Here is a 26,655-nt window from a genome sequence, read left to right on the forward strand (position 1 = left end):
GATGTATCACCACATGGGGCGTAAGAATAGGATGTGTGTTTGGATATAATAGTTATAGTTTTTACCACACTTCGCTATTATTGTTCATTTATTCGTTTTTGCTGGAAATTAGAACTGAATTAAGAAATTGTTTTGAAACAAATCTTTGTGCCAAACAAACAAAATAAAATGTGTAGGCTAATGAATGTCCTCAGTGGAGTGCGTATATTTACGTTTGTTACCTTATCCACGAAAGTAAAGGAATAAAGTAAAATGTTAAAAGTAAAGTAAAAAGAAAGTAAGGAGGCTTAATGGAGGAGGCTCGTTCTTCATCCTCGTGCTGCAGATGGTTTGTTTAACTGTTTAAAAACACACCCAGAACTCATTAAGAGAATAAGCACAACCCTGTTAGACCATGCGCCAGGGTGCAAAGCGCTTTTTTTTTTTTTCGCCCTTAAAATAGCTAAAGTGGAATCGGACAAACCCTTAATGCTTTTGCACCATGCGCCTTAGACTTTGCGCCTAGATCATTAAAATAGAGCCCTATATCTGTCATTCATACAAATTATCATTTAACATATTTTGTTTGTTAGGAGAATTACAGAGCAATCTTTGTTCGACCAGTACATGCTACCACAACTAAACAACAGAGCAATAAAGCGATATGTTATCTAAAAAATACAATTCTGTCATGGTTTACTAATGCTCTGGCTGTTTCAGAAAATGTCTTGGTTCTGCTGAAGAACACAGAAACCCATTCACTCAAGTATCTGTTACTGACATTCTTCCAAATATGTTCCTTTGTGTTCAGCAAAACAAAGAAAGAACCAGAGCATGAGTAACGATGACAGAATTTTTCATTCGTGGTGAACTAACACTTTAATATAACAAAATAAAAAGCAAATAGCAATGATATATGATATTATTGATATATAAGTTCTCATTGCCAGTGTATCACCATAGAGACAGCATTACATTCTATAGGCTTAGATCATGTTCATTACTTACAGATAAAAGATGACATTATTTTAATCACGGACATTATATTGAGCAAAAGTTATCACTCCCTGTTTTGCATGGCATCACTAACAAAAGATTAGTTAATTAGTGAAGCCATTAGTTAATTTATCCAACAATACGTCATATTCTGATAGTTAAACCGGAAGCTACATTATTGTTTTCCTAAATGCACCCCTAGTCTAGAGTCTTACACTACAGTAAGTGGCTTTATACTGCACTATCAAACATGCTCATTCAATCACACAGCATGGACACACACGTGCATCCATACATCATGTGGATTCACCTCATGCAGGTCCAGTAAAAGGTGTTTCATATTTAGAACAATGCATCAGAAAGCCAAGCTCTGCTCTCAGGAGGGAGCTGCAAAGGTTTTGCTCGTCTTCAGTTCTTTGCCTCAGGCAAGAAGAGCGCAGGGATACGAATCTTGTGAACAGGCTCTTCCCTCAGTCACCATGTCTTTGAAGAATCTGATCCAGAAGTTTCTGTGGAGAAACAGGAGAGGCAACTTTTAGCAGAACTGCAACCATCTGAGCAGCCTCTTCTTCAGAGCACACTCACACTCAGGTCAAGTGTTGGAGAAATGAGGGGGAAGTAACTGTGTAATCTACTGATTACCCAGAATTGTTCCCGCCTGTCCCCTTGGGTGGCGATGTCCCCCAGGAGCAATGATAACCTGCTATCTGTGCTCCATCATGCTGTTTCCCGTTTATTAATAGGGTTTTCTGGTTTGCTCTCTTGTCCTTGGCTCTCTTTAATGCTGCTCTCTGGTCAGATTAGTCCCCTGGTGTAGATCATATATATATATATATATATATATATATATATATATATATATATATATATATATATATATATATATATATATATATATATTAAATCCCTTTAATATATCTACACTATTAATGTCCTTAACTATTATTACATACCAGGCATTATCCTATTAGCAAATAAATAACCCAAAATAGCAATCAAAGCTGTCGTGATTTAACAAACTAAACCTCAAAATGAGGGAAACTACTGTTGACACAATCCTTCCTTGTTTCAAAAGCATCCCGTAAGTATCAGGGTTGTGTCTGTCATTGAAAAGAGCAAAAGGAATCACTGCTGAATGAAATTAATCAGGGCCTGTATTTATCAAGCTTCTCAAGACTTAAGTGCTGAAAATGCATGAAATGTACTTCTACTTATAAAATTGTGTATAAAAGTTATCACATTTCTTAAAGCTAAGGATCACTCGTAATCTCCCAGTTGTTTAAGACTACTCGAGAGGTCTCTCGATGGTGCTGTGGAGTTCAAAACTGCATGGGAAAGATTTTTAGTGATCTTATTAACTGTATGGGGATGCCCTGAAAGAGTTGTGATCAGCATCAATTTCTACTTTGCAAAAAAGCGACAGCCGTTTGTTGCTTCCCTTGTGTAAAGTTTTTTTTTTTTTTTAATGTGTCTTTTCTTCAGTTTGCTACCACTAATAAATCTAAATTTTCTCTCAGATTGTGCGCAGGAGGCAGGGCACAAGTACAACCTTGTGCCAGTAAATCAATTTTATTTCAGTTGCCACCTTTTCAATGTCATGTTTATATCATGATATCTTAAATTTTGTATTGTCAGATGTGTGTTGAGTGTAAGTTCCTATTAAGGATTCACCATTTAATATGAATTATTCTGAAAACAGTCTTAAATAATCTACTCACTTATTGATCCATGCCTACAGTAGGTTGTGATCTATCCAGAATCACCTCTAAGATTGACATTTAAGATTTACTACTACTCTTCAATTAAATTACAACTGAGATGCATAACAAGTAACTTCTAAGTGTAGCTTTGTGCCAAGAATTTGTGTACCTCTTTTAATTTGTTTCATCTTGTGCCTGCCATTTTAATGATTTGTTCTTTAAATGTGTTTTAACTATTCTTATCAAAAAGTTGGTGTTTTTAGTTTAATTTGTACATACAGTATACATTTTTTATTAAGATCTACATAATTATTTCTATCTCATCTATGATTGATTGATTGATTGTATAATTTTTGTATTTTTTTATGTTGACAATTTTAACATCTGTCCAGGGACAGCAGATGAAAAATAGCATTCTGGCTAATTCTGGTGCATTTGCAGAAAATGCTAATTAAATTGACACTGTCCCTGCCAAATAAACAAATAAATAAATACTCTTCAATTCTCACCACTGTTCTTATGAGTATTTCTCAGATCCATGATAAATATGGGCCCTGGATATCAAACAGTAGTTCAATAGACAGATTGATTTGAAGAACTGCACTGACATCTGCTGGAAGACGGGGAGAGTGCAATTGATTTCTTAAATTCAGAAATTACTTGCTGGAGAAAAATTATGCTTTTGTTACCTCACTGTCAAATTGTTTTCCTATATAAAACACAAAGTAGTAAATGAGTGGGTATTTCTTAAACTTGTAAATAAAAAGAAGGTCAAGGATCAATTGGAGCTTTCAAGCTTCTATAAAGATACAGTAATAATCATAAAAGTAGCACATATAACTTGTGGGCATTATTTAGATCTTTTGGGTCATACAGTAGATTTGGTATTATTCACAATTTCTTCTGAGCTAGTTGATAATGTTTAATTCGCAAATTGCACTGAATTAGTTTCTGTGCTTGCTATTTAAACTGTTACATGTCTATATAGCAAGCACAAAAACTAATTTAGTGCAATTTGTGAAATAAACATTGTAAAGAATTTTAATAACTGCTATTTCTGTCACAAAGGACTGGAATGCATGTCAAATTTATCAGTGAATAATGATTTAAATGTACTTTTGGCTAAAGTATGATTACTGAAGTATACTGTGCTGCACAAGTATTGTCCACTACTTATGATCTTTAAAAAATTCTGATCTTATTATGATCTAATTATTACTTATGATCTACATTATGATTCATTAAAATAAATAAATAAATAAATAAAATAGAAAATAACAGAAATACTACACTGTAAATAATGATAAATAATGATAGTTTTAGTCAGGTAAAAAAGTCAAAACTTCCTATCAACTTGCAGTGCCGCAATTCTGCTGTAACAACCTCAACTTGAAGGGAAATGGAAAACTTAAAATAACATGGTTATATAACCAAAAAACATAGGTTCTATTAGAATGCATCATGATTACGTACACCTTTAACAAAATTAGTACAGTCACCATTTTGTTGCACGAGGTGCTGATCACTCCAGGAGCCAGAAAAAGTCTAGAGATGGACTTTGTTGACTGCAAATAATGAGTAAGTACTCTGATTTGTTCTATTTAAACTTATATAACTTCAAAATGCAGGATCTATGCACTGCCAGGCAAATTTAATGTTGGTGAATAACAGTGTACACACTGTAAAAAATTATTCTGCATTTTAGTTTTTTCAACAGGACGTTTTCACTGTATCAACTAGTCTGTAATAGAACATGTGTCGACTCATGAAAAACATGCTGAACCAGCATCCTTTAAGTTGCGACCCATACTTCCAATTCAGCAGGTGGCAGACTATGCACCATTAAATCAGCTTGCCAACTGCCAGTTAAACATCAGAAGAAGTCAGACACGTGGGATATTTATCAACCAGTAGTCAATGGGGTATATGATGAAGCATGCTAATAGGACTTTTAATTTGCCAGTAACCTGGGTTAATCATTTTCGGTGAATTGTATGCCAATGCAAAATCAGTGCGTTTAAGGTCTGTTTTCTTTAAAAATCAGCGATCTCCACTGGCTAAGTGATATCCGATATAAAGTGGGTCTCAGATTGTACAAGAAGCACTGCATTAAATAACATTTTCCCCACCATGTCTTTATAATATGAACATTTATTTTACCCCAGTATATTCAATGGAGCTTCTGCGCTAGCCTGCCGATGCCGACGGGCACGTGCGAGCAAACGGCTTTTTGTCTCGTTTTACGCTTGAGCAACTAAATGAATGCCAAAGTCTGTTTAACTGATTGTATTTGAATTACATTACAACATCGGTGCTGTAAAAGGAACTGTATAAAATGGAAAAAAAAAACTCACAATAACAGGTCACCGGAAGTTTATCAATATGGGAAAAACACTAGCTCGGCATATACCATATTGTTTAACAACAAATATTTATAATAATTTACCCAAATTTGATTTTCTCATTCTAAAGGTTGCAGCGCATTCCCAGAGGCCAGATTGACATACAACAGGTGAGATTTCATTAAACATATCTTTTTTCATGTTTACAGTAGACTAATATTTAAGAAAAGAAATATTTACAAAAACTCACATAAATGGCATTTTCTTATTCTAAAGATTGAAGCACATTCCTAGAGAAACACTGACTTACTGCAGGTAAGAGTTTACCAAATATATCCTGTTATATGCATACAGTAAACAAATATTTAAGCAAAATACTATGTAAAGACTATAATATTGTAAGTACATTATGCGTAATTGCTTAATTGGGAGTAAAGACCTTTAATAAAATGTGTAATGTATTGCATTGTTTTACTGTTCTGTTCTAATTGAGAAAATCTGCTAGATAAAGTTCAGTGAAATTGAAAATGTAAGTGTATTTAAACTAAACTTGGCAAGTTCTGCTAATTTGATAATGTAAGTTTACCTATTAAAACTAAACTTTGCAAGTCCAGTTAACTTGAAATAAGTAGTTGGGTCAATTATCTAACTCTGTCAACTAAACATTTTAAGTTGAGAAAACTTAGAGAATTAAGTCAATGCAACTTAATTGAGTCAATGCAACAAGATGACTTAATTAAGTTAAGTGACCAAATCATTTTTTTCAGTGTACAGAAGAATCATTTAGGGTTCCACAAAGTCTTTCAGTGAACAGTTCTTTCTTTTCTTAAAGGGAAGACAATTTTATGAAATATATAAGAACATTTTTATAATAATGTTCTACAACTGATTCTTTATGGAACTACTTGTTGACCACTGTTTGCCTTTATATTGAAGAGCAAGGATGAAAAGTGATGACAGAGTTTTCATTTTCAGGTAAAGTACCCCTGAAAGCAGGTTAAATTTAACAGTCAGGTCGCAATATGTATGATCATTTTAGAGAAGCACTGTTGAGACACTCAGCACGAATCCGCCTCATGAGCCTTTCTATATGACTTGATACTTCAGTTTGGAGGTAAAAGTTCAGCAAGGTGAGATCAGACAGTCTGGCAACAAGCAGCACCTGCTGTTTCTATCCAGAGGGAAGGTTTTCACAGAGCAGTGCAAGTTTCCTCTCCACTAGTACACTTGGGCTGACAGTTGTGACAGATCGCATTAGGAGACCAAAGCCTCAGGTGTGTTTGTCCTTGCGGGGGTCATTAGAGGTCAGTCTGGAGGATCACTTCAGAGAGTTCGCTCTTACAGCATCAGCACAAAGTAAAAGAGCTGTTCGGTCATGACGTCAATTTGTAGGCCAGTCCGGAAGGCTAATTCACTCTGCATTTCCTCAACCAATTTCCAACGGGCTTTTAGAATAGCTGTTTTCAAGTTTAAGGATAACATTGTTTGAATGTGCTTTCACATTTTGTTTTTCAACATAAATCACATATTCTCATGCTGAATTTTGAATCTGAAATGTTCTTTAAAGTGCTAATTTTAATGCTAAGTCGACAACCAGGGGCGGACTTAATGATTTGAGGGCCCCAAGCAATTCCAGGTATGGGGCCCTAGCAATGAAACAGAAACTCTCTTTCTCTATAGATATTTTTCCTCTGTAGATTTTATTTATTTATTTTTATTTTTTTGGTAAATAAACTGTATGTTAAAACATATAGAATAAATTATACATAAATATATAAATATAATCGCACCATTATCTTCTTAATGTAAAATCAAATACAATAAGTTCACAGACTATACGTACAGTTAATTAGCCATATTTGTGATTAGATTTTAATATTTGCATGTAAATGTTTCCCTATTAATGGGGCCCCCAGTTTAGAAAAGAAGTAATAATGTTAAAATCTTAATGGTTATAGACAGATTTTACAATATATGATAGAAAATTTATAAGAGAGCTTTATGATTAATATAGGTTTCTTGGCATTGGTCTGGGCCCCCTAATTCCCTGGTGCCCTAAGCAGCTGCTTACCTTGCTTAATGGTTAAGTCTGTCCCTGTCCACAACTGAGATTAATGGATTTCAACAAGACCAACTATGAGGCATGAGCAAACTTCCAAAAAAGATATTTTAAATTATTAATAATATCTTAAAATAGAACAACAACAACGTAGTTCACAAGCACACTGGGAAGTTCCAGATGAAACAAGAAAATTTACATTTAAAAGTGAATTTCCTGAGCTTGGAACATGATTCATTTGATTCAATTGACTGACATGTTATTCACCGTTCATGTATCTTGTGCACTTTGGTATCTGCTATTTTGGCTAAAGTGAATCTACAGTTATTAGAGAGTAATTTTGGTCAACACTTTTAAGGTCTACTGAACATCATGAACAGAGGCATTGTATTTTATTTCTGAACTGGAAGGCTGATTCACAGAGAGCTTATGTTGTGTTGCCAACTCCACTTGCTGTAAGTAACACTTATTAACACTTATTATCTTTGAGCTTAAATGATACAGAATTAATCAAATAAGCAGGTGTAAATCATTGTTAGTTTGTTTTTTTTTTGTGGCAAGTGACTTATTTTCAAGGTAAAGTATTTGAGTTAATGCTTATTACTGGTTAGTTATTTTTATGTTTTTGTTTGTTTAATTTGTATTTGTTTGTGCACTGTCATGATCACCAGCAATCTAACCCTCATAGATCACTAGAGAACATTTATTTTCACCCGGACTACACCTCTGTCACTATATGGACTACAAATTCTGTCTCTCTCTCTCTCACACACACACGCACGCACGCACGCACACACACACACTCACACACACCAGTTCTCTTTGGATCACACACACACAACTGGGAGCTGCTCAAGGACTGATTTCACAAACTATATATACAGCACACACAGACTTTGCTGAGTTTTGTTTATCAGTGAGCATTATGCTGCGGTCACACTAGAGTTTGTGACTGCAAAATTCTGTCATACGGCAGTGCGAAAAGAGGTGGGATTAAACAAGATGATTAGACATAAAAAAAAGTGAGTGATTGGTCCATATTTAAAATTTCTGTCCAAGAGGTCATGTTTTGATCTTCGATTGGTCTTAAGTGATGTGATTTTCGCAGGTCAGAGTTCACCAAGCTTGAACTTTGCAATGCAGCGAACTGCAAAACTTGTCGCACAAGCTTTCGTTTCCGCATTCGCGTGTGTATGAATGAAAGTCTATGGGGAGAAAAGTCCAGTGTGACCGTGGTTTTATGATACAGTTTTCCTTGTTTAGCCTAGCTGTGTTTTGACCCTTGGCTTTTGTTATCGTTTTGATTCATTGCTGCCTGTACTTTAGATTGCTCTGTATGTACCAGTTTGCTCCTGTGATTGACCTTTGCCTGCCTGACCATTCTTGTAATAAACTGCACGTGGATCCTCAACGCCATTCTCAGCATCCTTCACATAACAACTACTATCAAGATGCACCTCACTCCTTGTGACATCTTATAACAGATTTCTTACATGCATAAGAAAAAAATCAATATATATATTGTCAGCACAGCCTGTGAATACTGAATGAAATATTTGTAAATGTGGTTGTCATTTCCTGAATTTTTCGGGACTTTGGTTGTAAAATGGGGTTGTTTATAAATTACATAATTATGTGTCCACAGAACATAGTTAAGCATTAAAATATCAGTTAACAATAAAATTTAGCTGCAGTCTGTATGAAGCCATTGCATTATTTAAGTAACTAAATGGCAGACAGAAAGCTGAGCAAAGGTTTCAATTAAGTAGTTTAAAAAGATCGTAATTCATTCTGAATTTCAAGGGCAGCGCTCTGACATGCTGCGTGATTGTGTGCTTTGTGTCGACCCGAGTTTGAATCCCAACATGGTTCTTTCTGATCCAGTGTGTGGCAATGTCACAGAGTCAGTGACAGAATGTTCATTAACACAGCTGCTCTGGCTGATCCACATGCTAATAATTATGCTGGGAATAATTTTGTAATAATTTTAAATGGATAAAGGATGAACCCAAAATATATAGTAGCTTCTGAACACTCCAGGTAAATGCTTGTTTATTGTCTAAATAATTCAAAACAGAAAAGTAGAATGCTTGCTAACGTGGTCAGAGTTACTTAGTGCTGTGTGTTATTTGGTAGTCAATGTTATAAATTACAAACAAAGTCAATGTAGGGAGTCCTCAGCCCTCAAACTTAAACCATTTGCTCTATATACATGTACTTAAGAAAGTAGATTAATAGTATAAACATATACTGAACTAAAAACAACACCAACAAAACATTTTAAAAAATCATTAGACATTGCAGTGGAAACATATAGATCCCTATTTACGTTCCGGGTTTCTCAGTAGCGGAAGGTGTCATAGTTGGGTAAATTTAGAGCGCAGTCAATGGGAGAGTACAACAAATAGTTTTTCTACAATCCTATTTGCTGAAATAATAAAAGAAAAATGCCACGATGGTGTTATCAAGACTTTCAGAAAAAGGAAAAAAAAATAGTGTGAGACTGATGGCAACAGCCAGAGGAGAGAATAACGTCAATTTTATTCTCAGCCTCATAGACGCTGCATCAGAAACACTTCGCATAAGCAGGTTTTTTAAATTTGTTTTTTTTATTTTATTTGACGCAAAGATGATATAATACATTCATAAATGCATATAAATGTTCATACATTTAAAAAAAATCTAAATATTAAAAACTGTCAAGGATTTAAGATTATGATGACTGTTAAACAGTCTTGTGAAAAGAGTCAATTGCTATACAATACATATATTCCTATCCTTTTGAAGCTTTTGAGCTTGATTTTAATTACATTCTACTTACGTACATGACTGCATTCATATGTCCTGAAAATGTACTTATTTTATTAAACTGTTCTTAGAAGCATGTCTGTAAAATGTTTGATTATGCTTTTCACTTGCAGCTTTTCAAGGTACATTCTCACATCTATGCCTTCAATGGCTTCTCCAATCATTCTCCAATCAACAGCTGTGCTATATACAGAGCTTAACCAAGCTTACAGGAGTTTATAAGAGTTCACAGCTGCAACCTCTGCTCTCGGGCTCCCTGTGGCATCAACTGGACAAATTTGAATAATATCAAAACCACCTTGCAATGTCAAATCTCACACTTATTTAATGAAACCATAATAAGTGACCTGACATGCTCTCTGCACAACAGGATACCACTAATTGACTTTATGAAACAAAATATGCTTTAGGAGTAAAAAAAATAATAATAAAAAATAAAAAAATAAAAATAAATCGCTTGTTACATGGCAGTAATGTATTTGTTTTAATAAAATTGAAAAGACAATTTGGAGTAACTAGATGTGTCTTATGTGCAAAACTAGACCTCTGGATATTTCATTATTTAAGTTTTTTCATTTAACTAATCAACTAAGAAACAAACTAACCAACTAACTCTGAAAATCTGGAACACAAAATAGGCCTTTTCTTAATATTACAATACTTTTTTCTTTGCTTTTTAGTTCACCAAGATATGAAACATTTCTTTTGGCAAATTTAGGTCCTGTCAACAAGAAAATGAATATTTTCAAACCTGCAGCTTTTTCTGTTGTTTAGCTGTTTGTCCACATTCAAATGCAGGTGACTGAAACGAAAACTTTTTGGACGCTCCTGCAAGGGTGAAGATTTTCTGAAACTCAAATCTGAAGCAGGAGCTTTTGCCTCATGATGTCAGCATGTATGTCATTTTCTCAGTTTTTGACATCAGATTATTTGTCGTTATCTCTTTTTCCAGGTTTCTGATTGGCCATTACAGCTTTATTCTTAAGGTTATATCATCACATACTGGTTTGGAATGCTGTTGACAACACATAATAGCATGGTTTTACATTTTCATGTGGGTGAAGTTTTTTTTTTTTTAATGATTGAGTGAAAATTTCCCTATAAAAATACCCATGTGCATGTTGATATGGCCTTACTCATCCTCAGGGCATCCAATATGCATTTGATGTTTTTTCTTAAGCATAACATTTTAATCTGAAATGAAATTCTGGTCTGAAACGACCAGTCCGTGGTAGAACTTTAACATTATTTACAACTTTATTACCATTAACCCAGAGCCTTGGCATTTTAGAAACTTCCAAAAAGTCTTTATTTTTTCTGTTTTGGGTGAACTATCCCTCTCAAGTTTACCTTTTTGAAGACCTCTGCCCTCAGCCTGTTGGTTTCGGTCACCAGCCGCTTCTTTTCCTCCTCCTTCTTCTTGGTCACCTCTGGGAGTTTGTTGTAAATCCTGCAAGCACAAACTGAGGATGATGGACGCATAATGACATGAAAACAGCTTCTGCTGATGGGAGAAGAAAGAGATCCATCACTTTACCCAAACATACAGCAACACAAATAAATATCTTGATATATGTCAATAGATACTTTTATCCACTATATTTCATCTAATCTGGTGGCTTTCATTGCAGCAGAATGATAAGCAAACACTGCTCTTATCAAAAAGGGGTCATATTGTGTTCTTACGCTGATAAGTGTGTGTGTGTAAGATTGCAAGTGTGTGTATATAAAAAATCTCACCGTCTGGATCTCCATTGCATCTCCTTGCCTGAAATGGCTCTGTCCCTGGGTTTGAAAAGGTTATCTAGAAAACACATTCAGCAGGAGAATAAAGGATGAAAGTGAAATGGAAAGGTCGTTAGAGAGCATAATATTTAACTGTTCATTTTAATTCTTCAGTCTCAGTTTTTGTTTTTATTTTCAAAGAAAGTCAGGGTCAGTCTGAGACTTTACTGATAGCAAATCAAATTTTCCAATTAATGCTCTTATAAGCTTACCAAAGAAGTGTTGCAATTGCACATACAATAGATTTAGAATCAAAACATTTTTACAGTGACTTGTAGAAACACACTGGAGCCAATAGGGGGCATTAGTAAACTGCAGGAGCAACAGGATGTATTTGATGTACTTTTTAAGATTCATTGTTCATTCTCAACAGGGCCACAATGAAACATGCAGAGGTCTTTTGAGATCTTGATTGAATCTGTTTGCTTTATAAGCTTATCCATTCAAGTTTGTTCTGATTTTTCCTAATGCACCAAATATTTCACTGCATTGGGTCTTTCTGTGATGACATCAATAACATGCCTTACTGCAGTGTGCTTGCCCTAAAACTTTGAAGATGATGACATTTATATCCACTGTTGGCACATTTTGCAAGCATTTGCTGCATTGACGCATTGCTAGTAATGTACTGCTCCTGCTGGATACCTGATTGAATGGCCTGCATTGCTGCAGGAATGGATCTGTAGTACTGCAGCTCCTTCAACTGTGCATCGGATGCTAATGAAAACAGACTATCTTACCACTTAGTGGGTGTGGCTTTGTGCAGTTCCGCCTTCGATTAACAGTCTCCACGCCCATGATAAATTCAGCTGTTTGTAAGCTTCGCCTCTCCCTGGCCCTCAGTTCCAAGCGTCGCACCCGATTCTGAGAGCGAGAGATGAAATCTGGCCGAAGCAGCTCAAGGGCCTCCTACACACATTTGGATATGAACACAAGGTTTGTTCCATGGTAGAAATGTTGGAGTGTATATTTAAGATTTATCACAACTGGGTGTTAGAAAGTAAACTCGAGCAAAACTTGATTCACTGAGGACTTGAGACAAAAATTCTATTTGATTTTAAGTAGGCATCTGCGATATACACTAGACATTTTTCTATATCAGAGGTATTTTAATGAGGGATATATATTTGTGTATGATAATTTTGCCAGTTTTTACATTTATATTACCTTTTTATCATCTAAGGGTGCTTTCACATCTGTGGTTGGGTTTATTTGGCCCGGACCAATGGTCACAAACAATACATTGTAGCATTTTTCTGCCCTTTTTGGGTCATTTTCACACCACACTGATTGCTTTGGCCCAAACCAGATGAAAAGAACCAAAATGCAGTCATTTGACAAAACCCACATCACTCATTGGCCAGATGTTTTTGAACGTATTTCCTAAACTGCTTTTCAGTTGGTCAGAATTAACATGTGTGAAAATGCCAATGGAACTCTCTCAAGTGAACAAACCGGCAGACACAAAATGTCGTTTTTATACTATAGAGGGACGACTGCGCTGGCTGATTGTATCCCTGGTCATTGTATACTATATAGTTTGCATACATCACTTCTATACATTTCAAGAATGAAGTGTGGCTGCAGCTAGAAAACAATGTTTTAATGCATTGCAAACGGCAAAGGTGCATCGCAAGTCACTTTAGGAGGAGGCGTGAATTAATTTAGCTAAACTGCGACATGGTCACCTTCCGGAAATATTACCAACGATCCATCAGGTGATGTTTTTCCCTCTCTCTCTCTGTTTAAAATTGTTGGTAAAGCACTGTCAAAAAGTGTTTTCCCTCCACATCCCATAATACACAGCACATCGCACTACGGCAGCTGGATTAGTCAAAAAAGACGCAGTACTTTTTGCGGTTGGGTCTGTTCTTGTTCGAATCATGTTCTCACCACAAACGAACCAATCTAGGGTTTGTTTGAAAGTACGAATAGGTACGCTTTTTTTGGTCCACAATTGGTGTGATTGCTACATTCACACCTGCCCAAACGAACTGCACCAAGAGGGAAAATTAACTCTAGTGCGATTCAACCAAACTAAATAAGGCAGGTGTGATAATACCCTAACACTCAACATTATTCTATACAAACACTGAAAATTTACTAAAATTTTACTGAAATCTGCAGATGACAATATCTGTTTTATGCTCTAAATTAATATGCTTACATTCAGTTGTTGCATATAAAACAACAGATTTTATTTTTAGTTTTTAATATACAAAATAGTATACAATTTAATAGCATCCATAATTTAAATATAGGTATCGGCTTATAAACATAAAAAAGTGACATTGCACTTTAGCTTCTGCTTCAAACAATTATTTTAGAAAGCATATTAATGATGAGTTCAGACTGCACGATTTTCAAAGTAGTCATGTCACAGATGTTTTCACACTGCATGACTATCTGGAGAAGCATTCTGTCGGTGCTGTGATAGGGGGTTTCACACTGCATGACTTTACAATAGAAAGAATCACCAATATTGGTGCAGTCCACAAACTACCTCTCACAACCAAACACGCAAGAAGTGACATGGAAACAACAAGGTTACGTAGTATATCTTTTGTTATTAAATACATAATGAGAAAGAATACTTTGGTGGGGTAGAAATATACTTAAGTATTATTAATTATTTTGCTCACCTGGCTTTTGAAGGGAATTAGCAATTTCAATCAAACTTTTTTGTTTTACGACACAGTTGTGATATTGCTCAGATGACACATCAAACAGACACAAATGCCAAATTTCCACTAGTTTTCCTCCATTTCTTGGGTCCAAATAGACCAAAAAGAAGCACTTTCAACTTCCCTTCATCCTCCCGCTGGCCTGCAGTTAGTGGACGCTGCTCTTTCATTCGCTGTAAGTAGTCGCTGATGTTATTTTCAATTAGAACACGTTTCACACGACATGATCTGAATCGCCGACAGGTCCAGGTTGAGGTCTCACAAGTGTCGGCAACTTATCAGCGTCTTCGATAGTTCACACTGTGCGATTATTACTCTTACGAACAAGCACCGATTTGCCTGTGATTTCAGGCATTTGTCCACCATTTCTCAAAACCTCTCAGCGAGTCAAAATCAGAGCTAAAATAATGCAGTCTGAACTCGGCATAAAAGCAAGTAAAGTGTCTAATGCTTGAACATGAAATGTGTGAAATATAACAGATCTAAAATCTATATTTTTGTTGAATTATAAATGTCATCACAGTGGCACAGTGGGTAGCACGATCGCCTCACAGCAAGAAGGTTGCTGGTTTGAGCCTCGGCTGGGTCAGTTGGGATTTCTGTGTGGAGTTTACATGTTCTCCTCGTGTTCGCGTGGGTTTCCTCCGAGTGCTCCGGTTTCCTCCACCAGTCCAAAGACATGTGGTATGACAGGTGAATTGGGTAGGCTAAATTGGCTGTAGTGTATGTGTGTGAATGAGTGTGTATGGATGTTTCCTATTGATGGGTTGCAGATGGAAGGGATGTTCCACTTACTGCGTAAAACATATGCTGAATAAATTGGCAGTTCATTCCGCTGTGGCGACCCCAGATTAAGGGATTAGCCAAAAAGGAAATGAATGAATAAATTATAAATTCTTATTCAAATTCTGACTGTTTGTTTTTATAAACTTTTGTTCAACTGAAATACATTTTAATGGGTGTCTTCTGTAAATTATGGCAGAAACTGATGACTGAATCATTATTTTCTGCAAAAAAAAAACTAAAACACAAAAACAAAAACAGGACTTATTTTAAAGTATAAAATAATGAATCCTTTGTTACACTTTGTACCATGTATTTTCCACAGTAATCAAATGAGATGTGAAATCTTATCTGAACAAAACAACATTAGCTAAAAAAAAGAAACTGAATTGGATTTCAAACCACATATAAGTGTGGTTTAGACTGACTTTGAAAAAAGAATTGAGTCGGACATGAGAATTTGATGTATGCTTTCCTTCTAAACAAACCCTTAGGAAAAATCTGATGTAAGTCTTACTTCCCTCAGTAAATCCATACCTTCAAGCTTAGCGACTGGGGTTTAGTGTCCTGCTGACCAGTCCTGGACCCACAGGTACAATTAGTTGGATGAGGAGAAGCTGGCCACTCAATAAGTCTTCTGACTTTCTCAGCAGTGAGGGAAACTGTTCTGACCTCATGGGGGGTCCTTCGACACACCTGAGGGACTCCTGTACAGATAAACAATGATGTTAGCTTAATACCTTACAGCACAACTTTACAAACACTTACTATAAACACACTTACACATCGATGAGAACACACATTCTAACACTGATAAATAGTGTAAGACATGCAGGTCAGTATTACACTGCTGTATATGTTCTGTACACTTTTCACTATTTAAAAACATTGTGGCAGCACTGACTGCATCACATTCCGCTTCAGTAATGTGTTTAAAACTCTTAGTCACATAATGCTGATTGATTTCAACACAAAATGGATTTGAGTGACTCAGTGAACCTTAACAATCCTTAAGCAGGTCGCACACCGGAAGTGCCGCTCGGCGCCGTGACATGGTGCGCACATGACAGTTAAAAGTATCACACACCAGATGCGCACTTATACACGATATTTAACATGAAACTTATCAGATGGCGCTCTGTGGCGCGGCAGAAAAATTAACGTTGTCCTGAGTTGTGGCTGGGTGCCGCGGACAGCCACCGACTTGTGGCGCCGGTGTGTGTACCCTGATAGAAACCTATGTTTAGAATTCTGAAATGTATGGCGCTGCGTGGCGAGCGGCGCTTCTGGTGAGTGACCCCCTTAACACAGGCGCAACCGATCATGAAAAGGGATATTTAAGATAGTTGATTGATAATTGTGCTTCTCCTTATTGTGAACCTGAAAGTAGCAACATGGGAACCATAAAAGAACTTCCTAATGACCTAAAAACTAGGATAAGTCACCAACATAAATTAGGAAAAGGAAAAGCTGTCAAAGAGGTTTCAAGTGTCTATCTCCAATCAGAAATATAGTAAGAAAATGGAAGGCCACAGGAACAGTTCTGGTGAAGGAAAGATGTGGTAGGCCAAGAAAAATATCTGACAAACCACCTCCAAACAGCTCCAGGAACCTCTTGCTGCTCATAATGTCATTGTAGATCGTTCCACAGTCCAGCGCACTCTTCACAAAGAACAGCTGAATGGAAGGTGATGCAGAAGAAGCCTTTTCTGCATTCTATTGTACCAACAAGCAGAGTCGTTTGAGGTATGCAAAGGCTCATCTGGACAAGCCTGAATCATTTTGGAAAAAATATACCAAAGACAGACCGGATTTATGGCAACCACAGGTACTGAAAACCTTGTCAGAGGTAAAGGTGGCATGGATTTTAACCCAGTATCAGCAGATTCTTAAGAACAATGTTCAGGAATCAGTCAAGAGGCTGAAGTTACTCCAGAGTTGGATGTTTCAGCAGGACAATGACCCAAAGGGCAGTTCCAGATCTACCAAGGAATTTATGCTCAGACAGGATACAATGTTCTAGAATGGCCATCCCAGTCACCAAACTTGAAAATCATTGAAAATCCATGGATTGATTTGAAAAGGGCTGATCACGCTCGACACCCCTCAAACCTGACTGAACTGGAAAACTTTTGAAAGGAAGAATGGTTTAAAATGCCTTCAGCAAGACTTCAGGGACTTATGCCTGGCTATAAGAACATCTACAAGCTTTTTTTCAGCAAAAGGTGGCTGTACAAAAGACTGATGTCATTATTTTGTTAGGATGCCAAAAATTTTGCAGCTGTTGCTTAAATAAATGTTGTATCAGAACTGAAATGTTGCCTTTTCCCTAAGGTATAAAATATATCCAAATGAAATTGCTGTATTGAAAAGCCAGCAGACTGTGACTTGCAAATATGATAATTATCAGGGGTGCCAAAACTTTTGCATAAAAATGTATAGCACCTTTAAGGATGGCTCTTCAATATTTATTTTCAATGTATATCTAGTATATTCTTCAATGTCTCTTTTTGTGTTCAAAAAAGTAAGACATTGGATTTTTGGATGAACTATTCTTTAGAGAACCAAAATCACAAACACTCATGTAATCTTGATAATACTGGTTGTATTTTGGCAGTGTTGTCATGAAAAGTTCTAGACACTTTTTTTTCTTTGCAGTAACATTCTGAAAAACATAGTTATATGAATGTCATACCAGTTCTTTTTATCTCCTGATCCTCCAAGTCCAAGTGTGATGATGTATTTCTAAAGCATTTCTCATTGAGCCCATTCGAGCTCTTGATTATCACAGACGACCCTGCCATTGTATTCACAATTGGCTTTGAAATAAAAGTTAAAATCCTATTCACTAAAGCATGTCTGGATCAGTGAGAGAGAAAGAGACAGGCTGATTTACAAGACAGATGCAGAGGGTTGCAAAAGGACAGTGAAGGATTGGCACATAAATAAACTAAGACTTGTGGATAAGTGCCCTTGTGTGCCCTCACTGCAGTGGTACCTGGTGTTAGTTCATCAGAGCTCAGTCATGCAGTTGTACCGTTCCATGCCTCACGAACCGCATGCAAAAGATCAGTGTGCTGCAGAGAGGGAGTTTTCCTTCAGCTCATCGTGAGGAAATGTATTTAGCCATACAGAGCCAGAATAGGCGCCAACAGATGCAAGGTAATGTGGAGTCAATGGTGCATCATCTCGCATAAGAAATTTTAAACGTAGCCCATTTTCTTTTCAGCCGCTCCCACTCACTCGCTTCCTTTGTAAAAGAGTAAATTCCTTTGTAAAAATCAGTATCCTGACCATGGATCTACTTCAGTAGCTACACTGCAAGGAAAATACCAGTTTCAAACAGTAGCTGTTTCCTTCCTCATATTTTTCTGCACATATTGCAATATTGCATGAAAAGATGCTCAATAGAAATGCAAAGAAGTGCATACATTTTCAATAAGCTCATATAAACTTTGCGCACTATTGAGTAGGATAAACTTTTTGATCCTATAAGAAAAAAAAGTGCATAAACTATGATGTAAAACCTGAATAAATTCCAGCATGTGCATAAAAAGTCATGTGATTTTGTTTTAACCGGATCATGTGATAACAAATATGAGCACGATGAGATGACATTAATGGACAAACCAACCAACAGACTAACCGCATTGCACAATAGGGTTGGGCAATGTTGACCAATTTTGCATCGTACAATGTCTAATATTAATTTATTAAATTTTTTACCCCGGGACTCTGGCATGAATAGGCAGCGTGATCTTTGTCGTTATTATGACATCAACAAACTTGATTGATAAAAAAAGTTTTACAACCAACAGGAATCAACCAACAGTATCTGAGGGTTTCGCTAAAATTACTAAGGACAAGCGTGAAAGCAAAAGATAGAGGCAGTGTACTGACGCTGTGACATGTTACCTGATAGATTCAAAAGACCCAAGAGTCGTAAGATAGAGACAAGATTAATGAAATATCATGTTTAACAACTATAGTGAGATGCGATCCAGCGGTACGTCCTTGATAAACTGCCCGACGAGCACTGCTCTCTGGAGTTTTGTGCTCAAAGCACCCACTGACTGCCTGAAGCTCAGATGTGCACTGCGCATACACAGCACTGCAGCGCATGCCAGCGTGTGTGTGTGTGTTTGTGCGAGCGGGTTGCCGCTGCAATGAGAGCGGGGCGGAGGATTGCGATGCTGGCTCAGCATCTTCATGTCTATCGGCCATCGGCGATGGCATTGTCTATCGACCCAACCCTATTGCACAACATCTGAAATAATGCTTTGGTCATTCTAAAACTCCTTAGCCAAAGTTTATCATCAAAATGGTTTGGTATTATTGCCGCTCAGAACTGTCTTGAGCATCTGTGCTCTCAATGGGTAGTCTCGAGCCTCCAAAAGCCACTGTGCATTCATCGCATTTCGTCTTTGTCTTCTGGGGTGCAAGTAATTTATTAGATAAGAGAAAAGGTTTTGATATTTGGTGTAGTTTATCAGGAAGTGATCATTTCGTTTTCTTTGACTCATTGGACGGAAACTGTGCTTTATTCACAAATGTTTTATGCAATATTTCACTTTTCTGCATGAGTCTAGTTTGCATCCTTTGGTGGAAACATACAGTACAATAGCTATTGAAAATGCTACAATCCACTATTTGGGTTTATTCGAAAAGCATCCCATTATTCCAAAATTAAGAGTCTCCCTAATCATTCATTCTTTTTCCTTCGGCTTAGTCTCTATTTCAGAGGTCACCACTATTCCAGCATGTTTTATGCAGCGGATGTCCATTCAGCCGCAACTCAGAACTGGGAAACACCCATACACACTCATTCACACTCACACATACACTACGCCCAGGTTAGTTTATCCAATTCACCTATACCACATGTCTTTAGACTGTGAGGGAAACTGGAGCACCCAGAGGAAATCCTTGCACTACAGGGATAACATGCAAACTCCACACAGAAATGTCTCCAGGTCCAGTCGGGACTCGAACCACCAACCTTCTTGCTGTGAGGCAACAGTGCAAACCACTGAGCCATCGTGCCGCCAGAATCTCCCTATTAAAATCCAAAATCCTACTTACAACAAACTTCTGCAAAGAAATTTCTGTCCATCTCTGTGTGTCCAACCATGCATCTATATCAAACAATGTCAGAATATGCTTATATTGAGCATTTGTATCAACAGGCCTATTTGATGTGACATTCGTCCGACCCACTTGGGCTTTGCACACCAATGAAACGCTCCCCTAGAGTGAAACTTTCCAGGTGCATTCTTTTGTTTTCACAAAGCCATTTTTAGTTTTTCAGACAATGCATTGCCATCACTGAGGAGCTTGAGGGGAGGCCGTCTCATTAACAATTCATGAGCCACCAATCAGAAGGTGTGCAACCAGAGTAGGAGATGTTGAAATGAAACCGCACTGGCTAAGATATCACATGGTGTGTCCGAAAGTAATGTCGCAGCATTGCTACAGAATAAATAAGAGAAACAGCAAGAGAGTGAGAGGGATTGAAAGAGAGAGAGGATGGATATTTGCATGACTGCTGAGGAGCAGGGAGGTGATATAGGTACCTGATGGCTTGCTGAATGCCTGTCTGGCTCTTAGATTGCTCTGCGGAGGCCCTAAGACATCATTAGCCTTTCCATTCAGTGTGAAGGCGGCAGAAGATGAGTGGCACCTTGTTCTGAATGGCAATGATGTTAAAGTGGAACGCAGCATGTCGGAGCCAGAGCCAGCATTACTCCTAAAGGCACCACCACCATCCTTCAGGTGCTGGGACAGCCTTTCTGTTCCATCAATGCCAGCGTTTCCCACGTCCCAGTTGCTGTAGGACCTTTTAGGCTGAAACATTGTCCTGGGTTTCTCCAGGGTCTGAGTAAAAGATGCTTTTCTGAGGGAAAGGGACAGAGTGGATCTAAACATAGTCTTTCCAAGAGGGATTGAGAGGGATTTGTCAATGTACAGAGTGGATCTGGACAGCTGGGGTGGAAGGAGCTCCAGATGGGCACAGGAGCGAAAGATATGGTGTTTTAAAGGGGACGAAAAGTCTGTTTGCTCTTCATTCTCTGTGTAGCTGTTGTAGTGGGATGGTGAAGTTTGGGAACTGCTCTGGTCTTTACTAGCGCAATGTTGTTCGCTGGACTCGGTCACAGTCACTGCGACCGCTCCACATCTAGGAGACACTAGAGTCTCATCAAGGGTGTGTACGGTTTTATATTCACTGCGAGGCCTGAAAGAGGGCGGTCTGTCAGGCATGTTTAGAGGGCGAAATGTTGAGCTTGAGTAAGCTGTACAGTCCCTTTTAGGAGACAAACTCCGGGCAGTGATGGTTACAGAGGAGAAACTTGATTGTAAAGGTGGCCTACTAAAGCAATGGAGAGCTTCAGGAACACTCCGGGTCCGACCCAAGAATAAAAAAGGACTAGATGTGTGCTCTGATCTACATGGTTCATCAAAGGATAAAAACGGGGGAGTTCGTCTTCCTCTCACTGGGTCCTCCCATCTGGTCCTCAAACTCCTCCATGGCGTCACAGCATTTTGGTGAAGGTGCCAGGAATATTCATTATCCACTACCTGCAAAGAATAAAAACATTGTTGTAAGACTTAAACTTTTTTTTTTAAATATCAAATAAATAAGAAATTATTAGCTAAATGTAATAGATTTATCTAGAGTTGGGAAAATCATTTAATTTAGATTAGTTCACTGATATCTTATTTACACCAGTACATGAACTGGGACCAGTGCCAGCCCATTCAACAGGCAATATAGGTGATCGCCTAGGGCCCCACGAATGCTGCTCTTGTATAATTACTGTGAATGTGAGCGCGTACGTATAAACCATGAACAATGCGTATAGCACAGTGCACAAACACCATTAAACATGATACAATTCACAATGACGGTGAGAAAAAAAAATAACCTCCACATCTCATTAAAAGAATAGCTCTGTATAATTCATACATGACAAATAGCAGAAAAATGATAATAAACACACAATAACAGTATAAATAAAAGCAGAAGATATTAGAAACAGCAGCACCACACTCTATTTTACTTAACACCACCCATAATCAGCCATTGGGTGGACTAGAATGACGTAACAGATTCCACATTTCTCTCCAAATTGCTCACGTTCAATATAAACCCGAAAAAAGTGTCTTAAGTAATATAGCGTCAGTATATTGTTGCTATTTTTAATCGATCTTAATCGAATTTTAATTTGAAATGAAATGGCATCTAAACAGCATCTTTCCGGAGCCTGAAAGAAGGAAGATAAAGAAAAGCAGAGGAAGAAAAGCAAGCTCAAAGTAAAGGTATGTTCTACTATTTATAATACATTATTTGGTAGTGTAGTATTAGAATTTTAATAAATGCAACAATGCACATGATTACAGAAATACCTCTGTAATATGTGAGGAAGAAATAGGCCACATTCAGCATGTTTCATTAAATAATCAATTAATTATTTATCCCACTAATTCACTCTGCTGAAAAAACACAGGTTTCCCCCTCATATTGTCAAAATCAAATTTTACCCACTGTCGAACATCTAATGCAAAGTTTTGTTTACGTAAATCTCTGTAAAACAAGCTAAAATGTCTCCTGCATTTCTAGTTAGATATGCATGATTTTTACATATGTATTATAGGTTAAATATGTTACAGTTAATAAAAATGTTTTTAACAATCATATAAAACCCCTTATATGTGCTACTTTGGAATCAAATATAGCCTTATATGGAGAAGTAAACTGAAGAACGACACTTACAAGGAGTAGTATACCCAATGTTTAAGCCCATAACCATCATCTTATACAGATTAGCAATCAAGACTAGTCTATATAAAGGACTTAACTACAGATTGAGACACGGAATGGTTAGAAATAAACTTAAGATTAAACTTAAGAAATAAATTTAAGATTAAAGAACATAAGGGCCCCTATTATATGCCTGGCATAATTAGATGTAAGATGTGTTTGGCGCGATTTGTTGCTATTTTCAGACTAACGCAACCATATTTTTTCTGTCCTTAAAATAGCAAAAGTGGACTCAGACATGCCCTTGATGCTTTTGCGCCATGCGCTTTAGACTTTGCGCCTAGAACCCAAAGTTTTGCATAAGAAATTCAAGTCATTGACTTTTTATTTTTTGTTTATGCCCATTTCTTCCAGTCTTTAAAGCATATTTCTTATTTAATCTTATTTAACTTCTTTTATTACATTTTTGTTTAGTCATTTTATTTAGATTTGTATTTCTATTTTTGTTCGTTTTCTGCACTTTTTATTCTTTAATTCATCAATGCATTTTAAAAAAGAAAAAAAATAAAGTACAAAACCTTTATTATTTATTATTATTATTATTATTCATTTATTTATTTATTATGATATATATATATATATATATATATATATATATATATATATATATATATATATATATATATATATATATATATATATATATATATATATATATATATATATATTTATATATATATATATATATAGGTATGTTATATGGTCTAAACATATGATGTCTGCATTGGGACTTCACTTGAATAAAGTTAGAGGTATAATCTGCCAATTGTCCTCATAACTAGGTCTTCTTAAAATGCACATAGTGCTTTGATGATTACTTGAGTACTTGTAGATCTTGAAGTGCTACGAAATGCAATTTTCAAGTGCTACTTCAGTTACAATGCTTTTGGGAAACAGGCCCTAACATTAAGATCTGTTGCACGATCATTTTTACAATCTATTTAAGATTACGATGCTTTTGGGAAATGCAGCCCTGGTTTGTTGTCAAGAATTTTTGACTTTATTGGTTTAAACATGCCAATATCCATTCATATTATGCCATTACTTATATTCAGCATAGAAATGCAAGAAAGTTTTTGAGATAAATCATTGTGTAAACGGAGTTTGAGTGAGTGAAGCACCGTCACTACTAATAGTAATCAAGAGCATGTATTATTTTGAGAAGATTGTTTTATTTAACCTAGAACATTGCCTTAATTCAAAACAGTAACATCCCCACATGCAATGCAAAAAGTGTCTTCAGGCTACAATCCTCCTCTGAAGGTGCTATGAATACAACTGTGATGATTTTTGGTCTTTTATTACCCCATCCATAAATATGAATTTCAGCCTGAGGCTAAAAGACAGACACAACATGTTAGACATTAGTGTTGTTTCTTTGATAAAACCATGGGATAGTAATAGTATCAGTGACAACCAGGAATATTGCAAAGAATTCTGCAAATTTACAAAAACTGATAAGCACATGTACAGTTTAATGATAATTAAAACATTGCACGTTTACTGTCAATTAACAGGTAAACATGGAATATTTAAAAAAACATGAAGACATCAGGAAAAAAAGAAATGGTAAAGAAAATCATTAACAACAAATTATTCTGCTGCATTAGACTACAAAAAAAATCTTATTTGTAAATATAATACTAAAATGTTTTCAATAATAATAGCCAACCTTACTATCAGAAAACTGTGGAAAACTGCTACTAATTTTTTTCCTCCAGATTGAAATGATGAACAATTATCAACAAAGCAGAGCACATTACATCATAGAAACAGACGGTTTTTATAAGTATATTCCATGTTGTTTCACCAATTTGACAACACTTTATTTAAAATTTTCTTTGTTACATATTCCAGATTCTCACTATTGTAATAACAAATAGATGATGCATACTTACATACAATTAATCATAAACCTCATTCTAACTCTAACCCTACAGTGACTACCTACAGTAATTAATATTACTCAGTAAATGAACAGTTTAATTACCCTACACTGTAACAAGGACACTATAAATGTTTGACCCATAATTTAAATAACTTTGGTTTTAAATTTAACACATATTACTTGTGCATTTGAGGTCTGAATATTAGTAGTATCAAGTATTATGCATCTTATTTTATATATGCAGTGGCACAGTGGGTAGCACTGTCGCCTTGCAAGAAGGTCGGTGGTTCAAGCCTCGGCTAAGTCAGTTGGCATTTCTATGTGGAGTTTGCATGTTCTCCCCATGTTTGCGTGGGTTTCCTCCAGGTGCTCCGGTTTCCCCCACAAGTTCAAAGGCATGTGGTATAGGTGAATTAGGTAAGCTAAATTGTCTGTAGTGTTTGTGTGTGAATAAGAGTGTATGGGTGTTTCCCAGTGATTGGTTGCAGCTGGATGGGCATCTGCTGCGTAAAACATATGCTGGATAAGTTGGCAGTTCATTCCGCTGTGACGACCCCAGATTAATAAAGGGACTAAGCCGAAAAGAAAACAAATGAATGGATATATATATATATATATATATATATATATATATATATATATATATATATATATATATATATATATATATATATATATATATATATATATACGCAGTTGACGTCAGAATTATTAGCCCTCCTTTGAATTTTTTTTTCTTTTTTAAATATTTTCCAAATGATGTTTAACAGAGCAAGGAGATTTTCACAGTATGTCTGATAATATTTTTTTCTTTTGGAGAAAGTCTTATTTGTTTTATTTCAGCAAGAATAAAAGCAGTTTTAAATTTTTAAAAACCATTTTAAGGTCAAAATTATTAGACCCTTTGAGCTAATTTTTTTCGTTATTCTACAGAACAAACCATCGTTATACAATAACTTGCCTAGTTACCCTATCCTGTCTACCTAATTAACCTAGTTAAGCCTTTAAATGTCACTTTAAGCTGTATAAAAGTGTCTTGAAAAATATCTAGTAAAATATTATTTACTGTCATCATGGCAAAGTTAAAATAAATCAGTTATTAGAAATGATTTATTAAAACTATTATGTTTAAAAATGTGTTGAAAAAAATATACTCTCCGTTAAACAGAAACTGGGGGAAAAAAATTAACGGGGGCTAATAATCCATGGGGACTAATAATTCTGACTTCAACTGTGTGTGTGTGTGTGTGTGTGTGTGTGTGTGTGCGTGTATGTACGTATGCATGTATGTATGTATATATATATATATATATATATATATATATATATATATGTATATATAAATTTCTTATATAATGTAAATGAACTTGTAGCAGAATGGTTCTCCTAAATAAATAAATAAATAAGGGGTGTGATTTTTTGAGGAGCTGACACATATTATATAAAAAAATTACAAGCAATTATCAATATTAACATGATTGTTTTATATTGATTCTGAATGAATTCATTAGTTTTTTTGTGAAATAAATAACTCATTAATTAATTCAATTATATGAAGTTACTTAAAAAAATACATATTTTGTGTCATTCTGTTGTTTTCCCACTCAGTGCTTTCATAACTGTCCAATTTACATGAAATTATGTAGACATAAATGTAGCCTATGTTATGATAAACATAACAAAGTAGGTTTCAATACAGACTTCAATCAAAACTTAGCTTTTGAATTCTCTCTTACCTCATTAATGTTGGGTGTCGACTGGTAAGAGCACCTCCAGCCTCTGAGTCGCAAGTTTGAACGCATGTCTCTTACA

The 26,655-nt window shown here is 36.1% G+C and overlaps 1 protein-coding gene across 1 annotated transcript; it reads right to left on the reverse strand.

Annotated features, from left to right (window-relative positions):
- Positions 1 to 475: 475 nt before the first annotated feature.
- LOC130244856 (uncharacterized) lies at positions 476 to 26,655 on the reverse strand. Its single transcript, XM_056477408.1, has 7 exons — positions 26,580 to 26,655; positions 20,710 to 21,712; positions 15,674 to 15,843; positions 12,410 to 12,578; positions 11,625 to 11,688; positions 11,235 to 11,334; positions 476 to 1,484 (listed from the first exon to the last, which is right to left on the reverse strand). Exons 1-7 carry the CDS (start codon positions 26,643 to 26,645, stop codon positions 1,446 to 1,448), a joined length of 1,611 nt encoding a protein of 536 aa, XP_056333383.1. The 5' UTR covers positions 26,646 to 26,655; the 3' UTR covers positions 476 to 1,445.

Source organism: Danio aesculapii, chromosome 17 (genome assembly GCF_903798145.1).
Source record: "Danio aesculapii chromosome 17, fDanAes4.1, whole genome shotgun sequence".
In the NCBI taxonomy this organism is placed as follows: domain Eukaryota; kingdom Metazoa; phylum Chordata; class Actinopteri; order Cypriniformes; family Danionidae; genus Danio; species Danio aesculapii.